Raw genomic sequence first — 12,416 nt, 5'->3', positions numbered from 1 at the left:
AGGTAAGAAAGAGAGGCCACGGAGTCAAGTCAGTCAGTCCATCTTCCTGGGATGCCCTCTACCTCGCTGCACCCAGAGCTCCTCCAGGAGTTTTGAGTCTGGGGACTCAAAACCTGCTATAGGACGAGGGGTTCCTGCTGAGCATGGGCCTGTGGCTACTCTCTCTTGATGTGTGTGGTTCTTACTGCTTGTCTCCTTTTTCTTGGCCTCAACCAGCCACCCATCAAAGAGGGCCTCCTTCAACTCACAGTGGAACTCCTGGGGTCCAAACACTGATGCCCCCTCATTCTGCTCTGTGGTTTACCCTCCTTTCAGCACTGACGAAGGGGCCCCAAGGCTACAGAATGGTTCACACCCAGGCCTGCACTCACAGGGCTGTCCACCAGGAAGGCAAGAGGCCTTGCACTGAACAGTAGACTATATCTGGGCCCCAAACTATGAGTAAGTGGGTCATTCTGGTAGAGGTGTCTGGAAAGCTCATGGAAGCAGGGACCTTGTCTTATTATCCACTGTGCCCTCGGTACCTAGACTGGGCCCAACCCAGAGATGCTAGTGGATGAAAATGAAGACAAAGGAGGGAAGAGCATCCCAGGCAGAGGGAAGAGCACTAGCGAAAGCACTGAGTAAGCTGGGCGTGGTAGCACACACCTGTACTCCAGTATTTGGAAGGCTAAGGCAAGAGGATTCTGAGTTTGAGGCCCGTCTAGGCTACACAGGAAGACCATGTCTCAAAAAAAAAAGCACTGGGTAGGGAGCCAAGGGCTCAGTGGGGTCAGCTGACACCAAGAGTCTATAAAGGAAAGGGAAAAGTGGAAGATGTGCAGGCAAGGCCTGATCACAAAGGTTCTTGGACACTGGGCTAGGGAGCCTGGGTTCTCCTAGTGGTGGTGGGGAGGGATGTGGCTACTCGTGTGCTGAGAAGGGCTCAGAATGTGAAGGATACTGGCTGGGGGACAGACAGGAGACTGCAGACTGAGAGATGCTGACTCAATCCCTCAGTGTCTAGCCCACATCCCTAAATGGCTGGAGCAGAGGGACCCTCAGAAGTGGGGGATGCACTGAGCTGGGTCCAGTCCAAATAAACCAGGCTGCTGGGATGCTCAGGGAGGCTTTGTAGAGGAAGATCCCCAGATCCCTTTGTGCCCTGAATCACCAAGGCTGGAAAGGATTTCTGTATTGAAAGAGAAGAGGGAAGGAGGAACCAGGCCGGGAGCACAGCTTGGGCAGGGCTATGAGTTAGAAAGAGACTTCAGATTGAAATTCCATCTGTTGGGACTCACAGCACTCCCGCCCTTCTTGCACATACCGGCTTTTGTAACTGTTCAAAGCATTGAGGAGATGAGGTCCTCGGTCCGTCACAGGGGTGCTGGTGAGCTAAAGGAACAGGCCAGTGCGACAGTCAAACCCTCACATGGCACATGAGGACGCCCCATCCTAGCCTCACCCCTTCCATCTCCTGATGCTCCTGAATCTCCAGGTGAGGATGCTGACTTAACACCATGATCTCAGACAAGTCTTTTCACTGCTCTGAGCACATATGCCCAACAGTAAATGGAGAGGAAGACTCCTGGCCTAAATATACCAGGAGCTTTAAAGGGCTGGGGATGTAGCTCAAGTGGGTTCAGTGATCAAGTGCTTGCCTAGTGTATGGGAGGCTTTGGGTTCAATCCCCAGTACTGAAAAAAAAAAAACAAAAAAACTTTTACGTCCATACCCTTGGCCCAGTAATTCTACTCTGTGAGTTGTATGATACAGAGATAACATGGGATATAAACAACACTTTACATGCAAAAATGTTCCCTGTGGCATTGTTTCTAACAGTGGATAAATGGGAAAGAAACTACATGTACAACAGGAAGACACCGGTAAACTATGGTAGAAATCAATACAGCCATTTAAAATGCTTATGAAGCTGGACGTGGTTATTCATGTCTATAATCACAGTACTTGGGAGGCTGGGGCAGGAGGATTATGAGTTCAAGGCCAGCCTGGGCTACATAACAACACCCTATTTCAAAAATGTAAAAAGTTTACAAAGACTCTTTAATAATATGGGAAAGTATTCATAATATAATGTATCGTCTAAATCATATAAACAGAAAAAATCTGCATAGAAGAAAGACTGGAAGGAAAGATAGCTAAGCTTTATTTCTAGATAGTACTCTATGGGAGTATGGATTATTTTTCTTTGCAGTACTGGGGTTTGAACTCAGGGCCTCACGCTTGCTAGGCAGGCAACTACCACTTGAGTCACTCCACCTGCCCTGGGAGTATAGCTTTTTAAAAAAATATCCTTCCATATGTTTTTTGGTAATTAAATTTTTTCTGCCAGAAACATGTATGCTTTTTTTTTTTTATATAAGTCAGTTAAAAGAAAGTTATTTAAAAAATACCAAAGGCTGAGGTTACATCTCAGTGGTAAAGCACTTGCCTAGTATATCCAAGACTCTGGTTTTGAATCTCAGCAACAAAAAAATAAAATTAAGTAAATACATAAATAAAAACAACTCTATCTTTTAAGGCTTTATAAAATGTATGTCTTACAAATTATCAAACACTGTAATGAAGATTTTTTTAAATGCTTTTGCAAAGCAGAAGAGCTATGGTTTTGTTTTTTTAAATCATTGTCTCATCAAAGAAGGATCTGGGGCAGTCAAAAGAGAAGATGTTGGGCTCTGCATGTCGGGGTCATTAGGGACAGAGGCATCCCCACCATGCAAGTGGTTAGGAAGGCCCTGGCTCGACCCAAATCTGTGACATTCCCAAAGTCTCCACTGTGACTCAGAACAGGATCAGCAGGGGGCAGGTCTATGCTCTGGAGTGGACCAAACACCTTAACAAAGAGCTCTGCCCCAGCCCAGGCTTGACTCAGGGATCCAGCCCCATGATACTAAAATCAAAGACAACAGCTCAGACACGTAGACTCTAGTCCTGCACCAGGTGACTGCACAGGCATCTCTGACTCCTGTCTCCCTGAAACCTCCCCCAACTCCCCATGCCTGCCCTGTATACCTTGCCAAGCTGCAGGAGCTCCCAGTGGTGGTTGACAAAGGCCAGAATTTCCTCGAAGTCAAAGTACTTCTTCTTGCTCTGCACTCCCAGGTTGTAGAGTGCCAGGTGAACCACATCCACCCTGGGCAAGAGGGCAAGGGCTAGGTAAGGGGCAGGGGTGACCCAGAGGGCAGAGGAGAGAGAAGGGATGGTTGGAGTCTGGCCCCACCCTCTTACCATCGCAGGGGCAGCCTCTCGATGTACTCAGGGCCCTGGTTACACACAGAGCAGAAGAACAGGTAGAACCTGTGGGTGGGTGGAAAGGAGGGGGCCTGTGGTAGGAGGGGCTCTGACACCCCACTCTAGGCCAGGCCCTTCACTTCGCCTGCCTTCCCATAGCCAGTGTTCACTTCTGGGGCTCCTGGCCTCTGGGGCATGGGGGAAAAGGAACGAGCAGAACAAGGACCAAGGTATATGTCACTGTCTCTACCCCTTCCCAAATATCACTGCCCTGAAGAGCAACGGAGTTGATACACATTGAATTGAGGTAGGCTGGCCTGCAGTAGTCACCCTCATCCTCTTTGAGACATGCATACACAATCACAAATGACATGAGACACCAACCAAAAAAACCTCATAATATCTGATTTGACATATATAATGCCTTCTATTAGTTCAGCCACAGTTTTAGAAGTCGTCCGTTTCCCTAACGTCTCCCTACAACTCTGCACAGTGCTGAGTCAGGGGCTGTGTTACTCCTTTTTCCCCAGACACTTGAAGAGATGGGGCTTTGGGAAGGAAGAGATTTGCCTAAGGTACCTCATAAATCAGTGGCAATTAGGGATGCAGCCCAGCATGTTCCTTTAGTGCCTTCTGGCCCTGCACAACTATGGCCCCTTTTCTCCTCAGCTGCCTCCTGCAGACAGGCATAAGCTATCACCAACTACTTGTGCGGACCCTGGCAGACAATCTGAGGGGGTTGCAGCTGTCATTCTCCCCCATTGCCTCACCAAACCTTCAAGACTCAGCTGGACCTAGTCACACCTACCGGTCTCCAAACATCATAGGCTCATTGAGGCATTGTGTGCAGGCCTCATGGAACCACTGCCTACACCGGTAGCATTGCAACATCCTCAGGTACCACCTGGAGAAGCAGAAGAACCAGGTCAGTCACACCACAGGCCAGCAGGAGGCTCAGCAACCTTCCTCATCATAGCCTCACCCTCCATCAGAAGAAGGGAAGCGAACTCTCAGTTACCAAGCACTCAAGTTATGTCAGGGCAGCTCTTGGCACATACCAGGGTACCATATGCTACCTTATTGGATCTTACCATCTGGAAAAAGACATACCTCTGACCCTGAAGTACAGATGAGTCAGAGGCTAAATGGCATGATCAAAGTCACTCAGAAAGTAAATGAAAGATGGTGATTCAAACCCCCATATCCCCAACTTCAGAGCCTGTGTTCTTCCTGTCGTGTCACAACAGAATCCCCACCTACAGAATATGCCCCTCCCATGGCTCCCCAAACATCACTGACTAGAACCTGAGAAATTTCATGGAAGAATAATGGCTCCTGCAATCTACAAGTGACAGGCCTACATCTGGTTTTCTCACCTGGGACTGTATCTACTCTATGGCCATTCAACAACTAGTCATTGACTATGAATGAAGAACAAAAAGGCACCCCCTTAGTGACAGTCAAATATAGATGTTGTCCAGGTTAATAATTTGGATTTCTTGGTCCACTACAGATCTGTCAAATCATTGGGAAAGCCTTTTAGAGGTGCATTCATACCAGTCACCCAGTAAGCATTGAGAAGCACTACTTTATTAATGCTATTAAGGTTTGTCAGCATTTCTCCATCTATTATCTATTAAGTCTCCCAACACCCTGGGGAAGTTCATAGATAATTAAGGTAACTAAGCCCATTCAAGAGATGAAGTTACTCAAGTGATTTGCCTGAGTTACCAAGCTGGGCCTTAAGCCCACCCTCCAGACCCTTAATTCTTGTCAACAGAACTTGTGTCTGAAATTCAGGGCTTCGGGGGCCCTGCAGGCTGTATACTGATGGCAGAGACCCTACCTCTTAGGTTGGTTCCTCTACTGATGAACAGAGACCCTACCTCTTGGGTTGGTCATCCCAAGGGAGAAGGCTCAGTCGTGCCCATGGTTATGTGAAGACCCAAGCACACAAGAAAGACTCAGACTCTGGCCCCATAGAAGGGCAAGAATCCCCTCCATAGCATCCCCAACAGAGATCCCACCAGTCCTGCTTGTGCTTCTCTGGGGAAAAAAGAAATACGAAAATATCTTCATATTCCACCTATTTCATTGGCTCTGACAATGAAAAGGCAATTGTAACTTCCACGAAGCAACAGCACCACCCCCAGCAGCTCATATTTTTTGTGTTTACCAAGTGCCAGGCACTATGTCACCTTTTATGTGAATTATTTAACGTACGTTCTGCTCACCACCATCACAAGAGCGGAAACTAGAACTAAGTAAGACTTAGGGGTTGCACAGCTGGAAAGAGCCAGAGCCAGAATTTGGATGTCCTGGGAGGATGTGGACCCAAATGTCAGGCTTTCAGCTACTCTTCGATACTTTCTCCTTTCCCACGGGGCTCCAAGAAAATTCCTCGGCCTTCCTACTTACTCTCCACTGCCTGAAAGTACTAGATGTACCCGGGTCTGGCCCTCAGGCCTCAGTCTGTAAGTTCTCACCTCGAGGTCCCGCCTCCTCAGCCCTAACCCCGCCTCCTGAGTTACCAAATTGTGCCCCGCCCGTCGCGGCTGTCACTCTAGACTTCCCCTGCCGGGCCCCGCCCCCGAAGCTGACAATCCAGGCCCGCCCCCCGAGGCCCCGCCCTCGCGCTGTCACTCTGGGCCCGCTCCAGTCGGGCCTCGCCCACGTGGCTGTCACTTCGGGCCCGTCCCCGCCCCCGCGACTGTCACTCCAGACCCGCCCCCGCGGCTGACACTCCGGTTTGCTTCCCCGAGGCCCCCGCTCTCGAGGCTGGCCGTCCGGGTCCGGTCCAGCCCAGCAGCCTGAAGCTCCCGAACGTGCCCCGCCTCCCTGAGGCTCGTCCCCGCGGCCTTACTCTCCGGGCCCGCCGCAGTAGCAGTAGCATTGCTGCTGGTTGGTGCGGTGGGGCGAGTCCCACTCGAGCTCCTCAGGCTGGTAGGACAGCACCATCTTCACTGCCTGCAGCGTCCTGGCGATGGCGCCCTTTTTCAGGGCGCCGCCTTTCTGGGGGGAGACGATGGCCCAAGTCACCCTCCTGTCTGGTTGGGCCACTCTTGTCAGGACTGGGCTATCAAGGGAAATGCTGGCTTGGGCTTGGGGAAACCCATAGATATTCCACTAATCAAAAGCTCAAGGAACTTTTTCTCACCAATCCTAAACCCATCTTTTCTACCCCACAAGGCTATCCATTAATAATAGTTTTAATAGTCATAAACACAATACAGGTAACAATTACCATATGTAGGGAATGTGAACCATTTACATGAACTTTCTTTCTTGAGAGCCTTCTACTCCTAACAGAGCACATGTCCATTTTACAGTTGAGGAAACTAAGGCTTAGGGATGCTCTAGAATCTAGCCAAAGGATAAACAGCTGGTAAGTGGCAGGGGTGCCATCTGTCTACAAAGCCCAAGTGGGGGGCCCTTCTGCTTGGAGCTCAGGATCTGTGATGGGAGGGGTCAGGCTCTCCAACTGGTGGAGGTGGGAAAGCAGGGCTGGGAAGGATGGAGGGCTCACCCGCACAGCCAGTGCAAAGATGCAGCGTCTGCAGAACCAAGGAGTGAGCAGGGGCCGGTCAGCACTGCCTGCTATGGGGATGTGGCACTGCTGGTGGTAACCTATGGCAGAGGAGGGGGTCGTGAGTGCCCGCAGGGAAGCAGTGGCTCAAGGCCAGCCGGCCCAAAGGCAGCAAGGTTGGGAGGTCCTCCCACAAACCCTAGCAGCTGGCAGGCAGAGCTTCACTGGCTGGTGATGCCCACCCAGGCAGTCAAGCTGGTATCCAAGCTGAGGACTAAAAGACAGCACTGGCTAGTGCAAGAAGCTCCCAGGTCTGGCTTTAGTACCTGCGCCCTTTCCTTCCCACCCATCCTCTGCCTGGGAGGGCCCCAAATTGCATATCCTATCATACTTTCTCAACTTGTCCAGGGTCCCTTGATTACAAAGCCAGATGGAGAAAGAGGAAGCTATCTGAGCCCCTAGTAGAGGAGCAGTACCCAACAGGGGCCAGTGCAGGGGGCACCCAAAGGTAGAGGCCCTCTCAGGGCCCTGCTCACTCCACTCACCCAGGCCACACTTCCCACAGATGAGGATCTCATTCAGTGGCCCTGATGTCTTCCCCAGGCAGATGTTGCACTTGGGCTCCTCCCCTGGAACACCGGCTGAAAAAGAATCCCGCTCTGATCAGGTCAGGCTCCCTGGAATGAGGAGTTAAAATCACAGCCCAGGTACCAAACCTTGACTGCATGCTGGGCCTAGCCCTAGGCCCCAAAGGCCACCTCATCACATTTTTCTAACTCTTCTGAGGTGTCTGTTACCATTATCCCATTCTAAAGATGGAGAAATTGAGGCTCAAGAGGTTAAGTTCCTTGCTCAGCTAGTAAGTAGGAAAAGCAGGATTCAAATTCACACCTGTTTGACATCAAATACTTTGTTCTTTTGGCCACATCACACCCCCTCTCCTGCCTAATTTAACTTGGTTTTGTTAAACATTTATGTTAAATAACATAAATTACATTATTACCTTCTTCTCTCTCCTATCATTATTTTAAATCAGGATCCATATACCCAATCATTTTTCCATAAACATCTCATTTGTATTTCTGAAAGGTCAGAACTTCCTTTTTAAAAACATTACTACAGAACCTTCACTGCACCTAAAACTGATTTATTAATATCAACAAATTCAGTTAGAGTTCACATTTCCACCTCTCAAATAAAAATGTCAGCAAGATTTTAAGTTTGTGTTTTGAATCAAGATCCAAATAAAGTACACACGTGGTGACCAGTTGATGTGCCTTTAGCACTGCTTTTCATCTGCTGGTTCCCTCTCTGTCTCTTCTCATTGTCTTTGCATCTTTTTGTTGAAGAAGAAATATGTTTTTAATGTCTGAAAGTATGGGTATGTGCTTCTGCCTTATTTCCCCAACAGGCTGAATGTTTTATAAAGGGAGAAAATGGTGTCACTTCATCTCTGTAACTCCAGGATCTCACATGGAATATGGCAGGTAGCAGGTGTTCAAGAGTTGTTTGTTGAATGAATGGCCAGACAGGGACCTTGCCTCTTATTCCTGAATATGCCTGAGGAAGGTGATACACCTGGTAGGTCTCAGTAAGTCCTCATTGGCTTAATGAAGTGATGAGTCATAACTACGGCATGGCCAGCCTTGTGCTCTCATTTTAGGAGATGCCAGGGCTCCTCCTTTCTGCCCAGCAGGAGCAGTCATCTAGCTGGGGAGACAAACTGTTCCTGCCATACACTGTAGTGCCTCCCTGGTGCCTGGCACTGAGTAGGACTTCTGTACAATCCCCCTAGAGCCACATCCATTCTCCTGTTAAGCATAAATGGAGAACAGATTTCTTTTATGCCAACTGATTGGCAGTGGCTACTTGGAACTCCATGTCAACTGGCTACTGACATTCGCCATGTGCAGGGAGGGGACAATGACAGCAAGAATGTCCCCAGTTCTCCATCTTGTTAGACAATGTCAGCTCTCTACAGTCAGGGATGGTACCTAGCCCAGTTCCCTTTCTGTCCTAAAAGCTGGTCCAGCTCCATCCAGGCCTGTCCACCTGTACACTGCCTGGCTGGTCCATCCCCTCCTCCTTGACCCAGGGTTAGAGCTGCCTCCACATGCTGATGGGGGACACTGCTCAAATCTATAGGTGACAGTTTGGATTTCCTGGCCTCTTCCTCATTCCTAGCTCCAGAGGACCCAGAGCTTTGAGTCCTGCAGCAAGGACACAAACACGGGCCTATAGACCAGTCCCAGTGCTCCCTGAGCACCTGCATGAGCCACTTTTCCATCTGCCCTGCTTCCCTCCTGAGGTACAAACACTCAAGGGGAGGAAAGATGTCACACAACTGGTAATCTGATCATCATCTCAAGGTGGGCTTGGGTGCATGGACCAGGGCAGATGCTAGGAATAGAGATGGAAGGAGAGAAGACAAAACTGAAGGCGGTAGAGGAGAGTAGATGGAGGGGTGGGGACAGAGGGGAGTACCCAAAATGTCAGCAACACTCACCATGCTGTATGTCTTTCCATAGGACCCAGTATTTGGAATTGTCCTCAAAAGTCACGAGGCAGCTTTGCTTAGAACTGCTGACCTGGGGCATGGAGAGAGCAACATGAGAAAGCAGCCAGAGAAGAACCAAGCTGGAGCATGGTCTTCCTCCCATTTTGGTCACCTTGTCCTTCAGAGAGCAGAGCTAGCCCAGTAGGGACAGGAAGCACTTCGCTCCTTGACTTGGGGACAACTTGGTGAAAGTGTTGAGGCCAGGTGGTCATCTGTGCCTCTCCCCAGGCTGGTTCTGTTTGTTCTGCAGGCTCTCAGAACACTTTTCTAAAAATGTGCGAGAGCCACACTTCAAGTGTGGTAGAGCACCTGTCTAGCAAGCCCAAGGCCCCGATTTTAACCCCAGTACTGCCAAAAATAAATAAATAAGAACTGGCTGGATGCTGTTGATGTTGGTTCTGAGAATGGGGTCTATAAAACCAGGCTCTGACTCCTTCCACTTCCAGCTTCTGGGCATGAGGGACAAGACGGGACTCCCCAGGAAACCCCTGCTGTGATCAAGCTCTGAAGGTCAGGTCATAGGATGAACAGACAGATCCTAAACCCAGAACAGGGGCCAGAGTCTTTCCACTTACCCTCTTGATCTTCCCAAGGTAGTAAAGCCCGTCTGTCCACCGGCACAGCACATACTGGCCCTCCGTCAGCTTGGACATCAGGTCTTTGAAGTTGTTCTTGGCCTTAGCCAGGCCTCCCTTGTTTGGCAGGTGGCTGGCAGCACCATAGGAGTCCCGAGTTCCTGGATCGAGAGCTCGAGTCTCCATCAGCTTCTGTTGATACTGGAGAGAAAAAGAACAGGGTTTTTAACTTCTCGATTTCTCATCAAGGGAAGGAAGAAACTGCCAATTCGGTAACAGGCACTGGGTGCCTAACTTGTTTATTATCTTACTTCATGATGACCCTATGAGAAAAAGACATTACTTCCATTTTGAGGATAGGGAAAATTGAAGTGTGGCAAGGAGAGGTGGCTGATGGGCTAGAGGCAGAGCCATGGTTCATAATCAAGGTGAGCTGGTTCTAAGCCCTGCTCCCCACATCCATCTCAACCAACATGGAGCCCAGGGGTCCTAAACCCCACTTCCTGCCCAGGAGACTTTATCCCTTACACAAACACATCCATGTTCTCAGTGAAGGCCCTCTTCCAGGAGGGCACGTAGGGAGTTTTTACACTTCCCATCCCTACCCCATGATCTACAGAGAAAACTCATCTAGGAACTAGAGCTCCTGGGTGGCTCCTGGGGTGGCTCCTGAGCTGGTGTAGCCTTGGCCATCTGTATCTTTTGTAATCCCATTGCCTGTTCTCTATTACGAGATGATATCATGGAAATCAGTTCTGGGACATTTAAACCTGCTCACTCTTTGACTCAGAGTCACATTTGCTCTAAGCAGTGAAGTCATCCCCATGCCAGTCTCACACCATCCTGCTAGATGTGCTGTTCCCTTTGCCTTCTACCTGATAACGGCATCACCACAGGCCCCAGTGATCTCAGACTGCTCCAACTACTGAGCTGGCACAGCTGGCCAAGTTCTAGCACAGAGATTTCCTGCACCCCTGTCCTCTTTTGCATACTGTCCTGGTCTGAGTTCAGGACCATCTGAACTCAGATCTTTTGCTTGTGTCATTCATTCATTCACCTCTTCAATACCTATTTCCTGAGCCTGGTGCTCACTTTGGTAGGCACCTGGGATGGGGGCATGGCACCACCAGCACCCAGGCCACTCCTGCTTTCCTCTCTCCACCAGACTCTTACAGAAACCTTGCAGCTCCCCAAACCTTCATTGGTGTTCCATGCCCCCTCCTCTCTCTCTGGGCTCACCTGGCACCATGCCTCTCCACACTCTCCACTAGGGCCAAACACAGCCTTGCTCTGTTCCTTGCACCTCCTATTCTGGTCCCCTCCCTCTGCCATGGCTCTGGGCACCTGGTGTATCATGACTGTAGGGAGGGAGGCCGTGTGTGTTTCCAAGTGAGTGTGCGTGACCCGGGGAGATTCTGTAAGGATTGTCTACAGTGGTGTGCCACTGATTATGTGAAACTAAATACATGTGTGTACATGTGAGGGGCCCTGGGGCAGATACTGGCCACTGTCCCCCTCCCATTTCTCTTTTCTCCAAGGCGGAGGCCCAGGCTCTGGGCAGGGGTGCAGTCAGAACCCCTGCCCTCTCCCTGCCACCTGGCTCCCTGGGCATTGCAAGGTCCCGCCCCCGCCTGGCCTGGGGCCCAACCGGCCATGGCAGGTTCACAAACTGACACCTCCTCTCCCGCTGCGCCTTTGGGAGCAGGCCTGTCGCCGCGCCCCCTTGGCCAGGAGGGGGCCCCCGGTGGCGGCCCCCATCCCGCCCCCATCCTCCCGGAGCGGGCCCCCGCAGGCTGTGATTGGCTGATTCAAACCTATCTGCACAGAAATGCCTGTTTGCGGGTTCCCGTCGGCGTCCAGTTCAAATCCTCGGCACCGGGAGCGCGGGCCGGGCGGGGGCAGGAAGCGCGGATGATTCATGCGCCGGGGCCTCTCCCAGGGCGGCCGTTGGCTTTTTAAAAGGGTGTCGGGGGTGGGGGTTGCGTGCAGAAATGCCCCCTTAGCATTCAAGCGCTCCTCTCCCCCACCCTCCCCACACCCCCGTCCCAACCGGCTGCAGCCTGACTTTGGACGTGAGCAAAATCCCAAATGCCCTGTCTCTCCTTCCCTCCAAACCCCCGGCAGGAAAGGAAAAGATTTGGGACAAGGAACAGAGACCTGTCACCCGCGTTTCCCCAAGGCTCAGGGACCTGGATGAGGTTCCTGCTGCTCTACGGGTACCGGTCACTCTCCATCACCCCCCAGGGCGCGCGACTCCGCAGGACTCCGACTCCCCTGGTCGGGGTGTGTGTGTATGGGGGGGGGGTTCGTCCCGCCAAAGTTCAGAGAGGTTTCGAAAAGAGAGGGATGTGTGCAGGAAGAGAAGTGTGTGGCGGGGAGTCCCCGGGCCACACAGCGCGGAACTTACCGCGAGGCTGCGTGTCCGCCGGTCCCACTTGGAGTCTGGCCACCAGGCGCATCGGCGGCAGCGAAGGCGGTGCGCTCGGCCCGCGGCTGCCTGGCCGAGTGTCCGCCCGTGGGGCCGGGG

At 51.2% G+C, this 12,416-nt stretch overlaps 1 protein-coding gene across 4 annotated transcripts in view; it reads right to left on the bottom strand.

Moving 5' to 3' along the window:
* Positions 1–12,416, bottom strand: part of Phf19 (PHD finger protein 19) — a 21,967-nt gene extending 9,551 nt beyond the window's left edge. For 2 of the 4 annotated variants that reach the window (XM_074051131.1, XM_074051133.1), the window contains exons 1-10: positions 12,297–12,414; positions 9,890–10,090; positions 9,264–9,345; positions 7,303–7,398; positions 6,758–6,858; positions 6,095–6,243; positions 4,040–4,135; positions 3,229–3,297; positions 3,013–3,133; positions 1,307–1,374 (exon numbers count right to left, since the gene is read on the bottom strand). In XM_074051131.1, the coding sequence (XP_073907232.1) occupies positions 1,307–1,374; positions 3,013–3,133; positions 3,229–3,297; positions 4,040–4,135; positions 6,095–6,243; positions 6,758–6,858; positions 7,303–7,398; positions 9,264–9,345; positions 9,890–10,075 (968 nt within the window). In that variant the 5' untranslated portion in view covers positions 10,076–10,090; positions 12,297–12,414. Of the gene's footprint in view, positions 1–1,306; positions 1,375–3,012; positions 3,134–3,228; positions 3,298–4,039; positions 4,136–6,094; positions 6,244–6,757; positions 6,859–7,302; positions 7,399–9,263; positions 9,346–9,889; positions 10,091–12,296 lie in introns of those variants that run through there. The other 2 variants (XM_020172610.2, XM_074051134.1) reach the window with 2 other exon arrangements.

The sequence above is a fragment of the Castor canadensis genome, chromosome 13 (assembly GCF_047511655.1).
Source record: "Castor canadensis chromosome 13, mCasCan1.hap1v2, whole genome shotgun sequence".
Taxonomy (NCBI): domain Eukaryota; kingdom Metazoa; phylum Chordata; class Mammalia; order Rodentia; family Castoridae; genus Castor; species Castor canadensis.
The sequence above is the reverse complement of the archived record's forward strand: the minus strand, read 5'-3'. Positions and strand labels throughout refer to the sequence as shown.